This window comes from Sciurus vulgaris (genome assembly GCF_902686455.1).
Source record: "Sciurus vulgaris genome assembly, chromosome: X".
In the NCBI taxonomy this organism is placed as follows: Eukaryota; Metazoa; Chordata; class Mammalia; order Rodentia; family Sciuridae; genus Sciurus; species Sciurus vulgaris.
The window spans coordinates 90,856,059-90,878,037 of record NC_136471.1 but is presented as its reverse complement, the minus strand read 5'-3'; the positions used below and the strand labels follow the sequence as shown (position 1 = coordinate 90,878,037).

The following is a 21,979-nucleotide window of genomic DNA, read 5'->3' as shown; positions in this document are numbered from 1 at the left end:
CAGGTTTCTGATAACTTTAATCTCATATCATTAGGCTGGATAAGAATTCCCATAACCGTGATGAAGAAACTGATGGCACCATCAAACTGCTAACCAAGATCATACAGAACAAGAATACATAAGACTGAATGAACTAATGAGGATAATTTTTAAATTTTTGTTTTCTTTAGTGTTTGGTTTCCCAGATGTATAGGAAGCATTTTTTTCCTTTTAAGCTCTCTATGCTTTACAGCAATTTGGTAGATATTTTTGTTCACAAATAATGGGAACATTTACTTTTAACCCCTCCCCAATCCATTCAGAAACTATTTGTATTTTTATTTTTATGGCAATTTAGGTTTTTGTTTTTGGTACCAGAGATTGAACCCAGAGTTGCTTTTGGTACCACTGAGTCACCTCCCCAGCCCATTTTTTATGCTTTGAGACAGGGTCTTGCTAAGTTCTTCAGTTTGGTTTCAAATTTGTAATCCTCTTGCCTCAGCATCCTGAGTTTCTGGGATTACAGATGTTTATGGCAATTTAGTCTTTTGCATTAGTTCAATGAAAAGTTATTCTCTTTGTAACAGGACATAATCAGAAGCACTGGTTATATTACCAAGGATTTGACTGAAATGTCATATTGCCTGATTATGACCACATGGCTTTAAGGAACTGAGGTTAATATTATGAAGTCAATTAAACCCCACTTGGAAAAACTGGCTTGGTACCTTGAATATATAGGGTTCACGTGGCTGTCTTATTAGGTGGGTAAATACTGTTACTTTCTGTCAGGCCCAGGAATTTCAGACCATTTTGGGGGCTCTGAGTAGACAGGAATTCACCCAAGTGAAATGTGATTATGACCCCTTGGCTTGGTTTCTTAGCCTTAAGAGTCCATTAAAAGTCTAATGTGAGATTCCTTATAAAAAGTTTCAGTAATGCAAATTTAAAGACAATCATAGTTCTTGCTGAACTCACATAATCAGGCCCATTTTAATAAGACTGAAATTATTTTGAGAACAAATCAATCTTACTCTGATTATCTTTGATAGAAATGGGGGGTGACTACCAGAGAGAAAAATTATGCTTCATAAGAAAATGATAGTACACTTATTATTAGTCTTGCCTCATTTTTGAGGGCTTATTTTATACCATATTCTTAAATAAAATACCCAATGTTAGTTTTTGTTACAGCAACAAAAAATAGACTAATACAGAAAACTGGTACCAAGGAGTTGGGGTAGTTGCTATAATAATACTTGAAAATACAGAAGCTGCTTTGAAGCTTGGTAACAGAGGTTGGAAAAGTTTGGAGAAACTGACAAGAAAGAGACTACAATGCCAAGAGCATTATGGGTGATTCTGGGAATGGCTCATTAGACAAGGAGACAAGAAAGGAGCAAAAACATTTTAGAGATTACTTAAGTGGTTATGACCAGAATGCTGATGAAAATGAGTAATATTCTATTTAATTTGGAAAAAAGGACATACATGTCAAACTGTTGCAAAGAAAACCTCAGCCGAAGTGTGTCTATGCCTATGACTTTGTGGAAGGCTAAATTTAAGAGTAATGAAATTGAATCTTTGGCAGAAGAGAGAGCTAAACAACAAAGTATTCAGGTTGCCATTTTCAGTGAGATTTATTGTGAGACTTCAAGGAAAATTTATAGCCTGGAGAAGATGCTTAGGAGAACAAAATGAGGGTGAGGATGAACAACTGCTTTCTAAAGATTAGCACAGATAAAAGGGAGCCTGGTGCTAATAATCAAGAAAATGGGAAAAAGGCCTCAAGGACATCTCAGAAATCTTTGAAGATGCCCTTCTTGTCTCAGGCCCAGATGTCTAGAAGGGCAGAATACAGGCCCCATGTGCTCTCCACAGGCTTGCTGCCCAGGGATACCATGACATTCTGCTCCCCGCTTTCTACTGGAGTGCTCCATGGACTCTGCAGCCATCAGCATGACTGTTGCCACTGCTACAAAGGGAGCAAGTGACTAACCTTAGTGGTATCTACATTGATGCTGAAATGGGAATAGCACTATGTAGTCATTGTGGCTTCTACCAAGATTTCAAAGGGAATCTAGGGGACAAGGCAGAGCCCAGTGGCAGGGGCTGAACTGCTGTAGAATGCCTAGAGCTGTGGGAGGGGAACTGCCACTTGAGACTTCAGAAAGTTAGTGTCACCAGCAGCATGCAGTGCTTGTGTGGGAAAACCACCAATACCAGCTGCATAACAGCCATGCAGACTGCAACTAGCAAAGCCAGGGAGTCAGGGTTATCCAGGTAGGTCTTGGGGACCTACTTCCTGCCATAATGTATATAGGATGCCAGACATGGAGTTTTAGGATTTACTGTCTACCCTGCTGGGTTTTAGTCTTGTTTTGGGACCATTGTTCCTTTGGTTTTTTTTTTGAGGGGGGTGCTGGGGATCGAACCCAGGGCCTTGTGCTTGCAAAGCAAGCACTCTACCAACTGACCTATCTCCCCAACCCCACCATTGTTCCTTTCTACTTCCCTGTTCCTCCTTTTTGGAATAGGAATTGTTACCCTATCCTTGTCATTGTGTTTTGGAAGTAGATTATATATTTTGCAGTACTGGGTACTGACCTCAGGATCTCAAGCATGCTAGCTAGGTAAATGCTCTATCACTGAGCAACACTCCCATTCTGATACCTTGTTTTTGACTTTACAGGCTCACAGATGAGAGTTTTCCTTGTCTTAAATGGAACTTTGAACTTAATGCTGGAATGAGATTAAACTTCAGCACTATTTGTATGGAATGTGTACAATTTACATTATGAGAAGGGCATTAATCTCGGGGGCTGGGGGTGCTATGGTTTGGATATAGTTTGAGTGTCCTCCAAAGTTTCATGTGCTGGAAGCTTGGCCCCATTGTGGCAGTGTTGGGAGTTGGTAGAATCTTTGAAAGGTGAGGCCTTGTAGGAGGTAATTAGAAGATGGAGGTGCTGCCCTTGTGAAGGGATTAATGCTTTTCTCATGGGAGTACGTTCTTGCTCTTGCAGGATGAAGCCACCACACATACTTGGCTCCTTCTTCACCCAACTATTTCCTTTCCTACTTCTTTGCCATGTTGTGTAGGCAGCTGGGGTTGCAGGGCAGCTGGAAGACGGCTTACCAGAGTGAACAGATAGGGCTGCCCAATATTGGACTTTCAGTATGCAAAAATGTAAGGTAAATGAAGCTCTTTTATTTATTAAGTATACAGTGCCAGTAATTTTGTAATAGCAACACAAAACAGACAAATACAATTAGATTGTTTTGTGGCCTCTGTTTTCTCCTCTTGAAAATAATGATATGGGGGCTGGGGATATAGCTCAGTTGGCAGAGTGCTTGCCTCGCATGCACGAGGCCGAGTTCAATCCCTAGCACCATATACATTTTTGCACGCACGCGCGCATGCACGCACACACACACACACACACACACACATAAATAATGTTATGTAAGGCACCTTGAGTAGTTGTTACTATTAATTTGAGTACCATACTGTGTAGTAGGCATGATGTCAAACCATTTATATTTATCCATTCATTCTCAATACAACTCCACCGAGGCAGTTATCTTTTTTAGGGAAGGAAACTGAAACTTAAAAATTAAGCAGTATTCCCAAGTTAACAATTAGAATACAAATCCATTTCTACTGTACTCCAAATGGTATGCATATTAACTGTAATGAATCATGGCTGAGCCAGACATGGTCACAGGTACTTTTAGTCCCAGCTACTGGAAGGCTGAGACAGAAGGATCTCTTACGCCCAGGAGTTCAAGGTCGGCCTGAACAACATAATGGGCTATTTCCTAACCAGTTTGATTTACCAAGTGCAAGTTTAGTGTGAAAGCCACCATTAATTGCAAAATTAGCAAATTAGGGGCAGAGGTAACTGCTTTTACATGTCAGTGAATATAACCACTCAAATTACAAATGTGAAAATGGAGCATCAAGGGGTCTGTGAATCACAAAACCACAGCTTGTTCCACTAGGTACTTTGTTGTCTCCCATTTGGGTTCACCTAAGGTAGAATGCCTCTGAGTCACTGGGTCAAAAATTGAGAAGTATTTAAAAACACTTAAAAGACTCATCTAGTTTTGAATCTCTTTCCCCACCTCCTTCCTTTCTACTTCCTTTTCATTCCTTCTTTTCTTTTCCCCAATCCCTTGCCTTTCTTTTTTTCTTTCCTGGCATTGAGCCCAGGGGCACTTTAACCCTGAGTACATCCCCAGTCCTTTTTATTTTTGAAACATGATCTCACTAAATTGCTGAGTCTGGCCTCAAACTTGTGATCCTCCTGCCTCGGCCTCTATTGATTTTTAATATTATTTTTAGTTGTAGATGGACACAATACCTTCATGTATTTTTATGTGGTGCTGAGGATCAAACCCAGTGCACCTCACACATGCTAGGCAAATGCTCTACTACTGAGCCACAACCCCAGTCTCAATTTATTTTTTGAGACAAGTGGCCCAGGCTGGCCTAGAAATCCAGAGATACTCCTGCCTCAGCTTTCTAAATAGATGTAACTACAGGTGTGCATCACCACACCCTGCACTTTGAATATTTCTGATAGGCCTATTACTCTTCCTTCAGGGCTTTTTGAATATGCATGTATATAAATTATCAAATAAGCAAGTGATCTGACCCAGTATGACAAATCACTGCAGAGTGATGAATGAGAAGGGAGGGAAATTTCCAAATGTACATTTTTCTAAGGAGGACCATAAATACTGTCAGTATGAAAGGAAATACTCCTCAATATGTCTATGTACCTTAATATGTCTGTCCTTAATATGTCTGTGTACATTATGAAAGAAGCACTGGGTATAGTTTCAAGTACAATATGTAAAAAGTATACATATAAATCCAAATGATGAATTTTTTCAAATATATTTGGATTATTATGCAGGCAGTACATGTGGGAGTCAATATGGTCTGGCATTTCCCCCATGAGCTGCCGAGGCAGACAGACCTAAGTTAGGATCTAATTAGATTCATGAATTACAAGCTATGTGACCCTAGTAAACTCTTTATAATCTTCCTGATCCTCAAATTTGTTCTGCAAAGTGGAAATAGTAACAGACTATCTTACAGACCACTGTGTGAACTAAACATTTCATAGTTAAGAGACTAGCTAATACACAGTAGGTTACAATTATGGTTCACTTGTAGGTGTAGAAAAGTCCAACTGGAAATCTGTTGGACCTGTAAATCAAAAAGTAACACGTCTTAGTTTTGTTTTGTGCCAGCATAATGCATACGACCTAATTTCCTAAATCTGCTAAATTATATTTGATAAATAATCAAGTTAAACCAGGTAATAGCAGTGACTATGACAGCATTTTAATAAGATAACATACTCATTTAACACAGCCTTTATTTTCTTTTTCAAAACAAAATTTCCAGGAAACAAAACAAAATACTTAACAATGGTTGGGTACAAATGAAATAAAAATCACAGTTTCAAAGAACCAAAATCAGACAACTGCTGAAAGGCAGATCACTTGGTTTACCCAAAAAAAAGTTAATGTCAAAAAGGATTAAAATTAAGTTTAACAACATTCTATATAATGCTACATTCTCCAATTAAGAAAGGAGAATTCACAAATACAACTAAATGTTAAGTGTAGAGAAGTGGCTGAAATTCTGCATACTTCATAGTAAATTATGCATGAAAGTTTATTAATTGCATAAACTTCCTGAGTGGCTCCCATGCTGCACTAGGTCTACATGCTTAATATTCATATCAAACAAATTACAGCTTTAAGTGATTGAGCATGACAGACCTTGAACAACTGCACTTTCCGATTAGTCACTATATCTGCTGAGGGTATTTTCTGGACCACAAATCTCAACCTCAAACCTTAAGTTATAGTGGAAAAGAAATGCAACTTAAAAAAACTAGAAGGATGACAAGCACACATTTAGAAGTTTATTTTACACTGGCACATTTTTTTCCCCCTCAGAGCCGAGTTTCTATCTTCCCTTCTTGCTTGACTTTTAGCCTTTCTATTTGAGTTTTTTTCTTAATTATAAGAAATCCTTCCAGAATTGGAGCTGGTGGTTTGCACACTTTTCCAACTATCTCACTTGAAAATAACTTTAGTGTAACCTAGTTACTACCCCAGGCCTTTACATATGTTGGTTGTCAATGTTCCTGACCAATGTTTGTGTTCATTCTTCACATAAAAAGACTATTTCCAGGGTGACTTGAAAGCACTTGGCTCCATAAAAATTTCATACTAATTCCACTTCAAAGGATCTTACCAAGTTTGAGTGCTGCCATTTTATAAGCTGGATTTTTAAAAATTTTAATCCTAGAAATTACATTCACCAAATCAAAGGCCTTTTCTGTGCACACACACACACACACACACACACACACACACACACACCCTTTTCTAGTTAATCTTCTAAACATGGGGAGAGAAAACAAATCCCTGATAAAATATGGAGTCAAAAAACAATCTATTCTAAAAAATGGCCTGCATACCACCTCATGGCCCAAACAGAAGATGAAGTAACTGAAATCTCAAAATGATGGTAAATATACCTCAGGAATGTAGTTATGCATGATGACTGAAATAACAGTTTTTACTAATATTAAATATGCTGTAGTGTTACACAGTAAACATGTGAAACAAAGAAAATCTAGTTACAAACATTTGCTGAGTTTTTTGGGGGAAAAAGGAATGCATCATTTTTATCGCTCAGAAAATATAGCAAGGAATAAAGTCAATGCCGCCATAAACTTTAGAGATTGGACAGTTATATAAAACCCTTACCACCAACTGTAATTCAACTTAAATGCATTCAACCATTGTAAAGTAACAAAATATCACACAAATACTTGGCAGCACACTAATACGTTAAATGACAGGTCATTGCTGTAGGATTTTTCAAATATTTCACTGTGGTAGTTAAAGCAATTTCAACCCATAGCCCTTTAGGCACAGAGACGAGAAATGCATCTCTAGTAAAAATGCAAAGTTACAGGCACTGGACTAATTTAGGTACTTTTAAATCATTTGTTAATTTTATAACTAATTCCTACAACTAAGTCCTATATCACCACCATTTAGATTTAGTTCTCTGCTCTCCATCCCCAAATCTCCTAAGCTTATTTCACATAGGCACATGGCTCTCATCACTTAAACACAGATTGGTGGCTGAGTGATGATCTCTCTCATTTCAAACCCACGGTTAGTGCTGGGACCAAGAGGCAAGCCAGATTTATAATCTGAAAGAATACTGAGAATCAAGGCAAAAAAGCAAGTTTCACAGGCAGTGTTTACTTGTGCACCCAAAACAGCACTGAAAACGAGGTAGATAAACAAAAGTAACTGGATTAGAATTAAATTTGGGGTTCTAAGATGATACATCCATCATACTGTACATAACACTCTAAACTCAATCCAAAAATCACAGCGGAAAAGTGCCTTTTAAACTTTCACAGATAATTTTGCTGTCAAACCATGAGATTTCATGCTTGATATAAAACTGTTAAGGAAAGGATGAAAAACAGAATGGGTATTTGTTATATTACAGCAAATTACCTTAAATAGAGATTCAAGACTGCTACAAATATACATAGGGTTATTTTCTTTAGATTTACACCAATACTGGTTTCATATTCTTTATGATCTTACACCCAACTTCACAAACATAGCAGCAGGTACTTCATGATGAAATACTCACATTGCCACATATGGAGATACAGTACTGTTCATCAGACTTGCACTGTGAGAAGTAAACATGGTGGCTGGACATATAGACTATCCCCCAAATAAACTTTACAAGTACGATGGTTAAGCACAATCTTTTTCTCTTCTACAAGAAAGAAAATGAAAAGGATAGATTTGTGTGTTTTTGGAAATGAGTAGAAGGCCTTTTTATATAGCAGGCTCTTTGTAAGAAAGAAGGGAAGGGAATTTCTGAGCTTTATCTTAAGAATTATTACTAGGAAGGAAAAGTACCTCAGGCAAGGATGAAAACAGCACTATTATATGACTTAGTAAAATTATGAAATAATGTAAAACCCCTAGATAGAAAAGTAGCCAATATCTACAAAGTGACTATAATCTCATTTAAGTAATGGGAAAAATGAAATAAAAACCCACAGCGATGTGAATAACATTGTTTTCTTCATTTCTGCACAAACGCACTTTTTCTGTAGTTTTTAATTTACACACACGCTATATATACATAATGTATATATAACATATATGTTAACCCAGCTACTGCAGTCAGCATGGAGACAGCAGTACACTATTCACCATCTTCAAACTTTAGAAGACTACATTTCTTTCCAGCAAAAACCTGAAAAGATTCTAAATATTACAAGGCACTGCAAAAGTCTGCAGGCAAACAAGAATGATGAATTATACATAAAACAGAGGTGGTGACAAAAATGCAGGACATATGATATAGAGCAGCCATTAATAAATGTAATTGTACATGCCATCCATGGATCTTTTTTTCATCCTGGGGTACATTGTTTCAAAAAGAACTAGAGAAGAGGAGGTCTTAAAACCTAGAGTACTTTCACTTTATAGGTTGTATGTCTCAATGTAATTATACAAAGTCAACTTTTATAATGAAACACAAATAGTTTTAAAGAATTATGGATTTTAGGAGCATTGTTCTTTTGTACCAATGGAAAACACTGCAATGCAAGCATTTACATTGTACTAATGTCCTAAAATCATTTCAAATTGCAAACCAATACTGTAGAAGAAATTTGAAGACTCTGTACATAAGATTTGGAAAAAAATCGTTTCATAAAACATCCTCATCCAAAACAGAATGTTTTATGAAAGTAAACTGATTCTTATCAATGGCAATTCTCAAAATGCTGCCCTAGATGCCCCAAGTATTAGTGACAGAATCTTTGTGATGGTGGGTGTGATCCTCAGGTAAGCAACTAAGACAAATTTTTTTTGTAAAGGGTACTTAATGCCACAAAGTAGACTGTGCAAAAAAAAAAAAAAAAAAAAAAAGACATACACCCATTGTTTTCCTCATTACCTGGCAAGCCCATGGGGTACAATTTTTAGAGGAATATGGAGGAAAATCTGTTAACAAAGATCTCGAGTGAAATTTTGGAATGTTTACCAGTAGACAGAACTCCTAATTAGGTAAACATGTACTGAAATGACATTGAAATCTTTGGAGTGGAAGGTAAATAGTTTGAACATGTATAATTGGTAGTTGAAAAATACCATTTAAGAATTCTATCTGGGTTTCACAGAGTGAGCATTAGGTAACCCTGTGACCAGACTTTAAAAGTATTATATTTAACCTTCTTAAAAACCAAAGGAGTACATTTTGACATTGCCTCCCTTCCTCCTAAGACTGGATAAAACCCAGTAAAGTGCAACTTGACAGTGATCTCTATCAGATTCTAAAGAGGCTGCCAAACTCATCTAAGATCTAAAATCATCTAAGATGCTATAGATACTAATAAGAAATTATAACAACTAAAAATGGAATCCAAAAAAGCAAAGGGCAACTTAAATAGTATCCTTCTAGGGTCTACTATCTCACTGCAGGACAGTGTATACCCCACAACTCTTAGAACCCTGTAAAGCCAGTGTTTCATGTGTAAGTCTCAAAACCTACAAAACCTACTGTGTCAAGTAAATTTCACTTCAGAAAAATGGATCAATAGAGGTGTACCTTGAATTCCCTGTTAGGAATACAAGGATTACCCCTAAATGTAATTCATATCAGTTGCAATATATCCCTTGCGAAAGAATGCAAGCCAAATCAAGGCCTCTCAGATGCTCAAAACCAATATAGTGTGCACATGAGAAACAAAGAGATAGCTGCTCAGAATTATTACCGAAATTCTAAAGCAGCTATAGTATCTGTAGAATCTAGGAACTGTTACAGTTCTGTTTTTTCCTTTCCCTCCGCCTCACTCAAAACAAGGCTTCACTCCTACTGCTGTGACGACGGGAAGAAAATCACATTAAAAAGGGCTCATTTTCTGTATTGGTTGACAAAGTTATCACAAATTTAAATACCAAAACATTTCCTGCAGCAAGTTACCCTGCCTTCTGTGAAAGGTAAACGTAAGATAAATGTGTGAAGAAACCCACAAGACTCTGGCTATTGGAGGGTCTCACTTTACCCATGCTTGGGGATAATCAATCTAGGTAATTTTTATATATTTTAAAGTAAAATATCCAGCTGCAGATAGCAGCAGTAAAAAATGGGGGCTTCTCAGCAATGTGTGGAAAGTGTCCTGGAAATGGTAATGCTCAGGCTGAGCTTATTAAAGCATTCTGAATGGTATTTTTTTTAAAAAAATCAAGTATCAAAGAGGATAGGATTGAAGTGAAAAACATTTCTGTGTGCAGTGTACTATATGTAAACTGCACATTTCTACAGAATGATAAGCTACATCAAATACCACATTGGAACAACAAAAAATACAGGTGAAAGTAAACTCAAATGGCAAAATATGGCAGAACCCAAGGAGAAGAAAGTTTTATATCTTAGGTGTCCTGAAAATAATTCTGAAAAAAAATCTCCCTTTTCTTCATCATCTACTCTGATTCACTTCGGACCAGGAGGGATTGTGGCCGGATTCTGTACTGATGGAGCTGGAAATGCCTGCAAATTCATCCCTGGCTGAAAGGGTCCCCCAGATTGGGTAGGAATTACAATAGACTGTTGTGTTGTTCCTGAAATCCCTACCCACTGTACTGGATACCCTGCACCCCCCACGGCATTATACTGACAAACATGGGGCATTCCATACGATGATAATGGCCCAGGAAATGAAGGGAGTGGCAGTCCTTGTGGCAAGGAAGTTGGAACAGCTCCACGGATTTGGGATAGAGAAGAAATCCATGTTGATGTGTAGCCCATAGTAGATGGAGTATTCTAACAAAAACAAAAATAAAGACAAAAGATCAGTTTATTTGGTATATGCTTTTATCAATTTATATTCCTTTCCATTCTTTTTGGCTTATTACTCCTGTTAATACTATGAGTGGCTACCATTTTTGGGAGCAACTTTTCTTCATGCTAAGCATAATTACATACCTTACTTCAGTTCATCTTCATAACTGCCCTGCTTTTGCAGGGTAGGCACTTTCAGACAAGGAAACAGAATCTCAAAACTGATAACTCTATCCAACAGCACTAAGCAAGTTAATAGTGAGGTGGGGATTGAAACACAGTTCCAACTAACTTCAAGGCCAATACTAAATTCTCATTCATATTTTATTCCCTCTTTTCCTCATGTTAGCCCTACCTTTCTATTCTTACTTCCTTATGTCAGTTCCCAGCATGCCTTTGTACAGTGTTATGGGCAAGAATAGTCCATCTTACTATATAATTCTTTGGAGAGAGAGGAGCATAGTTTAGTGTAGCAGGAGGGGAAACCTGGCATATAGTTGGTGCGCAATAAATGTCATTTTCCTACCCACTTCTATTATCTTAAATTCTGACATTTCTGCTATATTCTTAAGTTGTTAAACTGATGACAAATGAGGCAATTTTATATATATATATATTTTTTTTTTTTTTTTTGGTGCTGGGGATTGAACCCAGGATCTTGTGCTTATGAAGCAAACACTCTACCAACTGAGCTATATCCCCAACCCAACAATTATATTTTTGGCAGTATTAAGAAAATATATTCCTGCCTGACTTCTTATATTGTATTGTAACTATTCACATAGAGATTACAGAAATCTTGTGGACATGGGAATAATAGTTCTAATGGATATAAGCAATTTTCTTATAAGTCTCATGCTTAGTTCTTGTAAAGTGAATTGTCAACCTAAAGCAAAATTTTCAATATTAGTTAGAAACTTTCAATTTAGGGTAAAGGTTTTTAGTTTGACTCAAAAATGAATGACAGTATCTCTTGAGATGGAAACCATTTATTTAAAGTTCAGCCATCTCTTCTTCATATCAGTGTTTTCCTTCTGCTAATGTAAATGTAAAACTTATGATTCAAAACAGCATCTATATTATGATCACATTTTTTATAAAGTTGTTTCCATGTATCCATATATAGACATAGAAAGAAATCTGAAATGATGCTTATCTAAAGTTGATGACAACTACTTCTAGGTGGTGAGATTTGAAGGTGCTATTTTAAAACTTATACTTTTCTTTGGTAAGTATTATTTTATAAACAATAAGATATTTATTCTTTTTTAAAAGATTGAATTAGAGAAGTTATAAATCTCTTTTGAATGTTTCAAAAGTATCTCTAATTCAAGTGTCCGAAACCAAACTTGTAATCTTTCCCTACCAAAACACACTGGATATGTGCCCCTTTTTGTGACTGGTACCATGGAATGAAATCCAGTTATGTGTGGTTGAAACCTAGCTGTGACACCTCCCCCTCTGCCATACAGCGACTCCATTACCAAATCTTGTCCATTATATCTCTTAAGTATTTCTCAGAATCTGTTCCCTCCTTCTCAACTTAACTTCCCCTTATTGTAACTACTGTGACTAACTCTTGACTAGTCAGCCAACATCTACCATAAGCTCCACATATATTGTCTTCTTGCTTCAGGTATGCCCCAGCCCCTTCATCACCAGTAGACACTATCTACTTCCTTAAGATTCACTGTGCACCAACTCCTTGCTCTCTTCACTTGAGCCATACTGGCCTACTTTTACTCTTTCATGATCCTTTCTTCAGACAGGGCTTTTGCATATGCTATTTCTTCTGCTTAGAATCATATTTATTCCTCTTTGCATCCAGTTAACTCCTCCTCCATTTTTCAGCCAAATCATTGCTTTCTTAGGGAAACTTTCCATGACTTTCTTTTCCTAAGCCCAGTTTCCCCACTGTGGTATCATCCCTATATCTTTCTTCTGTAGTTCTTATTACAGTTGCAATTGTACATTTACCTATGTATGTCTGCTAATTTCTGTCTCACCAAAGTATAAGTTCCACAAGGATAGGGACTATACTTGTTTTAACTCACCAATTATGTGTCTAGCAAAGGACTGGCACACAGTGAAGTGCTTGGTACATGATTGTTGTGCAAACAAAAATGTCTAAGTAAGACTACAGAACAGTAACATGCAAGAACATTAATGAGATGGACTTGCTACACAAAGATATAATCAACTGACCCTAAAAATACAAAAATAACTACCATATATAGGGTACCCTAGTATGTAACACCTATAAAGGTACAGCTTTAGAAGTGCTGTCTCATTAATCCAAAAAAGCAATCTTGTAAGGCAGGTATTATCCATGTTTGAGAGACATGAAAACTGAGCCAAAAAGAGATCAAATGACTTGTTAAAGTCACAGAACTAGTAAATGATTGAGCAGAGAGTGGAATCCAAGTCTGTTAAGACTTTTACTACTTTTACTCATACTATTCTTTCCTACTCTTCCTCCAAACATGACTCTATTATACAGCAATAAATCATCATCCAACTAGTCTACAAAAGCCTCCATTCACAAAATATTCAGAAGGTCTCTCATTGACAGAACAAATGCATTTATATCTTGAAATTTGCCTCTAAAGGCTTCCAAATTTTATAATGGTGATAGAATCTGTGTATAAATTGAGCCAGGAATAAGATAAATATGCAGAGCCCACAAGCAGTACATTGCCTACTAGTCTGCAAAATAAAGGATTTGAAAATATTTATTCAAAATTAACAATAAATGCATTTTCATACTTTGTTTACTGAACTGTTTAATGACTATGTATACACACATATGCATATATACAAATATAACCCAGACCCACACAGATTTAGCTCTTTCAATTATGAGGTTTCAGATTCTAAGCCTTGATTCATATTTTAACAGATTCACTTAGTTTGAAAAAATGTTACTTTAAAAATTCAAACAGAAAAATAATATAAGGCTCAAATTCCCCAATTCAGCATATTCCTCATGGCTTTTCATATTTTTCTATGTATATAAACATGTATCAATGTGTATAATTTTGCATAAATTATATTATATGCTATTTTATAAGCATGCCTTCTTCCTACCACAGAATATGTTGTAGAAATATTTATCCATTTTATTTGCATGTACACCTAAGGCCACTGGGTATATGTTCCATCAACACATAGAATATTTTAGCTTAAACAGCTTTAAAATTATTTCTAATACTAACCAAAGATAGTTAACTTAATGGGCTTTAAGAATATTGACACGCAATATAGGATAGCTTGCCCTCAAAATGCAAACTCTTCTTGCGGCACCAGATCAAATTAACCCTCATTCCAGATGTTTTCTTTATTGATGTTTGTTTGTTTGCTTTTAACATAGAATAGTCTAAAACAAGGATCAGCAAAACATGGTCTGCCACTGTGGTCATAAATCACATTTTAATGGAACAAAACCAAACCTATTTTTTTACATGTTGTCTAAGGCTGTTTTTGCACTACAACAGACTTGCCTAACTGTAACAGCATGGCTTGCAAAACCTAAAATATTTAGTAGCTGTTCTCCTTATGAAAGCTTGCTGACCCTTGTTCTAAAAGATAATTTGCCCAAAGACATCAAAAATCTAGACAAGGTTACAAGTTATGTTTTTGAGTCATACCACTTTCTCTCAGTATCTGTAATCACAGGCCTAAGTATATCCACTTTTATGATTTTAGTTCTCACAAATAATGAGGATTAAGTATAAAAAACTTACTTCATATACCTTGTTCCAGTTTTCTGCCTCTAATTTTTGTTGACTCTGTTTAAGTTGGTTTAAACTTGGCTTAATAAGAGAATTTCCTACTGTTTCCTTTGTCCAGTCATCCACCAGCTTGTGTAAGTCATCAGTGAACATCCCTTTTTTACTGGCTGGAGATTGCTGGCATGATGTTGTATTACTTTCCACACATAGTGGATCTATAAGATAAAGTGGAAACCATGTAAAGGAATTACAATTGATAGAGATAACTTCTTTGACCAAAAATGCATTTAACAGAACCACACATGGAACAGATTAAGAGTGAACAGACATTCTAGTTTACCTGAGATAGTTCTGATTTAAAGATGTTGTCTTGCAGTAATACCCCTTTTCGTTCCCCAAAATATCTTGTCTGGATGCCAAATTAAAAGGTTTCCTTAAGTGTACATCAAGTATAATAAACAGAATCTCCTTTAAATTTAAACTTTTTATCAGTTTTCTTAGGTAGATACTTAGAAGACTTAAAGAATCACAGGGATGAAAGTATAGCTCAGTGGGAGAATGCTTGCCTAATATATGCCAGGCCCATTTTAACCCACTGAGTAGGGGGAGAGTTCAAGAGGAGGGGGAGGAGGAGAAGAATCGGGTAACATTAAAAAAGGAACCTTAAGGGCCAGGGATGTAGCTCAGTGATAGAAAACTTGCCTGGCATGCCTGAGGGCCCTGGATTAGATTCCTAGCACCATAAAAAAGCAAACAAACAAACAAAAACTTTAGCTGTACATGGTGGCACATGCCTATAATCCCAGCTACTCAGGAGGCTGAGGAAGGAGGATAGCAAGTGGTAAAGCACCCTGGGTTTACTTCTCATTACCAGGAAAAACATTAAGGAACCTTAAAGATACAGCCAAAATAACTTGTTTTATAATGGGGAAATTCGACTCAGATGAAGTAAAATGACAAGACTGAGTTCTTGCAAGCAACACCCAGCAGAGATAGGCCTGAAAGCCTGGGAAAACACAATCTATTTTTTCAATATACCATATGGACTTTCAATAAGCTTCAGAAAATTAGAATCACATTTTATTTTTTTAACCAATATTTCTGTTTATGATTAAAATTTTAAAAGAATATGTAGAATAGCGGAAATGAGGACATAGATGGTTTAATGAACCTCATTAGTTCTGGAATATAATATGTTCAAATAAATGAAAGAAATCAATTATAGATAACTGCATCAGTGCAGTTTCCTAATGTGAACATCACACTGTCTTTATAATTTAGTACTATTATTCATATTTACCAAATCGTCCTCATAGAAAAGATTCATGAGTTCCAACTGCTCTGAGTGATTTACAAGTCAACATCACAGAGTGGGTCTAAAATAAATGTTAAGAAATAAAGTTGGGAAATTTCAGCACAGTATTTCTAGGTCCAGGCACAGCAGCTCATATCTATCATCCCAGAGACTCAGGAGGTTGAGGCAGGAGGATTGCATATTTGAGGCTAGCCTCAGCAACGTAGCAAGGGCCTAAGCAACTTAGCGAGACCCTATCTCAAAATAAAAATTTAAAAAGGGCCGGAGATGGAGTACAGTGTTTAAATGCACCTGGGTTTAATTCCCAATAATTATTAAATAAATAAATAAATAAATATAACAAGGGGTTTAATTAAGCAAGCATGCAAGCATTTCCTATCCATTTGTTATGACCCTGTTTAAAATTTAAGACCATTTCTGTACTAAGAGAAAATACAGTATTGGGATTATTCTCATATATAACTAGATTAACTGTCAGTGAGGGCTACTGCACTTGGAGTACAATAGCCAAGAAGTATAGGAAAAACTGATTAACAAACCAAAACAAGTATTTAAGTGGAAAGGGCTAGAGTAATACCACTCCTAAGTAGGCAAATGAAATCTCTATATATACATCTGCAAATACACACACCAAGAACCATTATCATATAAGAAGAAAAAATGCTATCTGAATGTTATTTGGTGTCTAACTATACTTTTCATAATGGTAGGAACATTTATTTATTGATTTCGCTATTCATATCATACTATAAAAGACCACTTCAAGTTTAAAAGCCAGGAAGTACCTGATCAACGCACAGTAAAACAAGTTTTCTGTAAATAGTTTATGGTAGGTGGAAGCAACATTATATAAGAACTCCAAAGATACTCTTTAATACTCATTTCTTATTGATGAAAAGACTAAAACCACATTTCATTCTTTGTTGGGTTTTTTCCGAACTTCCCCCAAGACAATGCCTATATTCAGTAGTTTTGATGATTATTAAACTACTGCAAATGTTTCTATTTCTAATCTCAAACCTGCATTTCTCTCTGCAATCCCAAACTCATACCCAACTCCTAAATGTGCTTTTCTAACTGAAATTCAAGAAATAGTTCAGTACACCTAGAGTCAAAACTCTCATGGTCCTGGACATGACAGTTCACTTATATGTCACATTTCTATTAAAGGTACCACATTTTCTTCAAATAATCCAGACAGGATCTCAAATATATTACTTCATTTTTTTTTCATTTCTTCTTCTTTTTTTCCTGTTTTTGTTTTGTTTTGTTTTGTTTTTTTTGCTGTGCTGGGGATTGAACCCAGGGCCTCATGCTTGCTAAGCAAGCACTCTACCATGGAGCTCTAGCTACATCCCCAGTCCCTCATTTATTATTCTTAAATAAACACATCTCACTTATTAAATCTGAATATATAATTTTATGTTAAATCAGACACATTATCTTATTACCAAACACTAGAATGGACATGTAGTGGCAGGTGTCAAAGTTTTTTTTTTTTTTTTTTTAAGTATGGAAGAAAACCTTTTTAGTGCCAACTCTCCATTTTACCCAACATAGTCTTTCTCCAAAATACATCTTGCATTTTATCATTTGCATACCTTAATGGCATGCAATTTTATCTACTTGTAATACTATTTCCCACTCCACTTAATTTTAATCCTGCCCATTTTTCCTTAAGATCAACCCAAATCCTATCTCCTGCATGAAACATTCTCAAACCACTATCACTGTTGATGATTGTCCATTTACTCCTCTCAACCCACTGCAGACACAATTTTAAAAAATTACTGGTGCATAATAATTATACAGTATAGTGCATTTCATTGTGGTATATTCATATAGGCACATAACGTCATTTAGCAAATTTTTTTCCCCAGTACTTCCCTTTATCCTTCTTTCCTTTCTCCCTCTGATCCCTTTGATCTATGCTACCAGTCTTTCTTCTGTTTTTGTGAGATTATCTTTTGCCCTATTTGTTCTCTCCAGCTTCCACATATGACAGAAAACATACAAATCTTGACATTTTGAATCCAGCTTATTTTGCTTAACAAGGTGCTCTCTGGTTCCATCGATTTACCTGCAAATAATAATTTTGTTCTTTATGGATGAATAAAACTCCATTGTGTATACATAACACATTTTTATCCATTGGCCCATTGACACCTAGTCTCGTTCTACAACATGACTATCACTGCAGACACAATCTGTGGTATTAGGAGGCAGTGCAGTGTATAATAAAGAGCTAGGACTTTGGAGTCAGGCAGGTTTGGATTCCCTCATTTATTAAGATCCTAGGGAAGTTGCTTAACCTCACTTACCTTAGTCTCCTTACCAATAAGGAGCTACCCACCTTAACAGTTATTTTGAGGATTAAGATAATGTATACTGTTGTTTTGAGGATAATCAATGTATATGATTATCTTCTAGCATCCCTCCAAGACTACCCACATATTCTGTGATTCAATAGAATTTCTCACAGGTGTCAACATATAGTTGTATTCATGGCTAAGGTTTCTTTCAATGAAAGGATACACAATAGGACTAAGGAAAAGACAAAAGTCTTAAGAAATTTATGTACAAAATTCCTTAGACTCTCTCTTCTTTTGTAAAGGGACAACCAACATGAGCATGCTCCCTTCTTCAACAACAAAAATTGCAGGAAAGGGTGTACAAGTTTCTGCCCCAGGAAAGTTCATCAGAGACCTGGTGCCCAACGTTTTCATTAATGAGTGGTAACAGAGGCACATACCAAAATTTCTGACACTCCAAAGCAAAACAGGTATTCAGTATAAAACATTATTTGTACCCTCAAATTAGGCAAAGTGAACTATTTCCCAGTTAGGTAACAGAGGAAAACCAAGTTCCCACACACCAACCAAGGGCCAATGTTGCAAGTGTCTTTCTAAACATAGCAGTGTAATGCCTGTTATATTAACTTTATTCTGTAGTTTAGCACAGTGCTCATATTATGAGTTAAATATTCGCATACACTGTGGATAACATTATGTTATAATACCATGCATTCACTCACATGTCCCACAAAACAAGTGTAGTTGTGGACAGAAAAGGATGACAGTAGTGGTGTGTATTTGTGTGTGTGTGTGTGTGTTTGTGTTAAGGCAGTGCCACTTAAGATGCATTCTACAAATGGAGAAAATCTTTGCTATCTGCACTTCAGATAGGGTATTAATTTCCAGGATATACAAAGAATTCAAAAACCTTAACATCATAAAAACAGCACAATCAATAAATGGGCAAAAGGAACTAAACAGACACTTCTTAAATGAAGAAATACGAACGATCAACAAATATATGAAAAACGCGTTCACCATCTCTAGCAATTAGAGAAAAGCAAATTAAAACTACACTGATATTTCATCTCACTCCAGCCAGAATGGCAATTATCAAGAACAGAAATAATAATAGATGTTGGCAAGGATGTGGGGAAAAGGGTACACTCATGCAGTGTTGGTGGGACTGCAACTTGGTGCAACCACTGTGGAAAGCAGTATGGAGATTCCTCACAAAACTAGGAATAGAACCACTATTTGACCCAATTATTCCCACTCCTTGGTATATACCCAAAGGATTTTAAATCAGCATACTACAGTGATACAGCCATATCTAAGTTTATAGCAGCACAATTCACACTTGTTACATTATTGAGCAACCTAAGTGCCCTTCAACAGATGAGTGGATAAAGAAAGTGTGGTACATATACACAATGGAGTATAACTCAGTCATAAAGAAGAATGACATTTGCCAATAAATGGATAGATTTAGAGACTATCATGCTAAGTGAAAAATCTAAGGGTCAAATGATTTCTCTCATATGTGGAAGCTAACATACAATAAGGCAGTGGGGGGCAGAATAAACATGGAGTGGATTAAACAAAGGGGAATGAAGGGAAGGGAGGGGAATAGGAAAAGAAAAAGACAGTGGAATGAATTTGACATTAATTCATCCACAAGACTGGGGTCCTAATTAGAATAGGATATATGCCATGCTTGTATAATTATATCAAAATGAACTCTAGTGTCATGTATAACTAAAAAAATAAAATAAAAAATGGGTTCTCTGGCAAAATTGTTTGAGAAATGTATATGAACATAATTTAAAGCACAGTGTTTAAACATTAAATATTTGAATGAATGAATTGATTTAAAGAAAGTATAATAATTAGACACTTTGCTTCCTACTTGCTAAAAATAATTTCTGGCTTCTACAAAGACAAAAATGAGTAGGTTCCCTTAAAAGAAATAAAATTGGATAAAATTTTAAAATAATAATTTTAGCACTCCAGAATCTGTTCAAAGGCATACAAAATTTTAAGTGTTTATTCATGAAAATGACTGAACTTCAAGTTAAAAACTGTGCAATCTATAGCCTTGTTGCACAGGGCTGTTCATATCGCCCTTGCTCAGATCTGCTGCCAAGCATTTCTACCTAGACAGGACAGGCTGAGGAAAAAAAAAAAACAACTTTGCCACTGCTTAAAGGACTCTTGATTCCAAATGTTAGAAGCAGGAGCTCAATTATCCTGTATTTAAAGAGATCTGAGACGTGAGACAGCCACAGTGGATTTGACAAATTCTCCACACATCTCACAGGTTGACTAGAAAAGCTTCCCATGTATAGCAGAGAATGGATGACCCACACCACATACACACTACTGATTTATGGAACAAGGTCATACAAAGAATAGGCATGACAGATCCTGAATGAAACTAAAAGCTGGGTCATACTCAAAAATAGCCTGATATATGAATGGACCTCTAAGCTCAACACAGAACCATAAGCACAGAGTGGAAGCCCTTCTGGCTTGAAGTATTTAAACTCTGGTTGAACATAGAGCAATGCACACAGAGGGGGAACTCCTAGGACACCAGGCTTAAAAGGGAAAACAAGGAGGGAGGAAGTAAGCAGGGAACCAATGACTGTAAAAATACTGAAAATAATAGGAGACCATTTATGGACAGAATGCATGGAACTGAAGTAGCCCCCAACAGACCCCTGCCATAATTAGGCCTCCTGTCAATAAGAGTTTATAAAGAATGTCAGCAGGATTTCTGCAGAGAGCTATGTGTGGTTTGAAGCTTCCTCTTTCTTGTAAATGCCAGAATTGCACACAAAAGCTGTGATAGACTCTGTCTCAAGCTTGTTTCTATATAAAAGATACTATCTCTGTTTTCTTGGTAAAAACTTGTAAAACCTCTGTCTAGCCTAACAATATGGAACAGAGAACAACTGTTACTTGCCCACTGAGTATAAATCTAAAAGAATTTCCAGACTCAGGGTCCAGAGATTTTTATGCATTAGCCCCTCTGAACCACTGCAGCTTATATAAACCTACTTCCTAAAAATTACTTGGGTGTCCAACCTCATCTGTCTTAAATATTTGAGAATTCTGAATAGTAAATATTGGCAGGTTGACTAAAATTTAAAGTACCATCAAAATGGCAGTGAGTTTGCCAATTTTTCTCATCTGGTATCCCACGACAACCCTAAAAGTGAACACTGCGGGTATTCAATAAGAGAAGTCACTAGAAGAAATCCTCTATTTCTGGCATACAAAATGAGAAAAGAACTTCCAATATTAATGTAAGAATACGGAAATCCCCCACCTTTATTTTGTCATCTTTTTTCTATTCCCCATCCTAGCCCACAAGCAATTCTGTGGTAGACTGTCTTCAGCCTCTGTGAAAGATCAGAGAAGCCAAATCGAGGGAGAGGTCCCTGCCCCCGATCAGTGCAGCTATGGCTTAGCATACAAAGAACCAAATAATTTCAACTCACATAGAAACAAAGATAATATTAATGTCAAGATGGTACAGATGTTGGAACTGTATGACAAAAAGTTAAAACAGCTATTATTAATATGCTCAAATAATCACGAAAACTCTTGAAATCAATGACAAAAACAGCGAAAACTAAGAAACAGAGGATCAAAAGAAGGTAAATAAAATGTTAGTCAAAAATGCATGCAAAATAATAAAAAAAAATCTTCCCTGAATAGGTTTAACAGA

At 36.2% G+C, this 21,979-nt stretch overlaps 1 protein-coding gene across 8 annotated transcripts in view; it reads right to left on the bottom strand.

Moving 5' to 3' along the window:
* Positions 1 to 4,742: 4,742 nt before the first annotated feature.
* WNK3 (WNK lysine deficient protein kinase 3) overlaps positions 4,743 to 21,979 on the bottom strand; it is a 177,132-nt gene continuing 159,895 nt past the window's right edge. For 7 of the 8 annotated variants that reach the window (XM_079123746.1, XM_079123744.1, XM_079123747.1 and 4 more), the window contains exons 22-23: positions 14,647 to 14,849; positions 4,744 to 10,885 (exon numbers count right to left, since the gene is read on the bottom strand). In XM_079123746.1, the coding sequence (XP_078979872.1) occupies positions 10,556 to 10,885; positions 14,647 to 14,849 (533 nt within the window). In that variant the 3' untranslated portion in view covers positions 4,744 to 10,555. Of the gene's footprint in view, positions 10,886 to 14,646; positions 14,850 to 21,979 lie in introns of all 8 variants that reach the window. The other variant, XM_079123749.1, reaches the window with a different exon arrangement.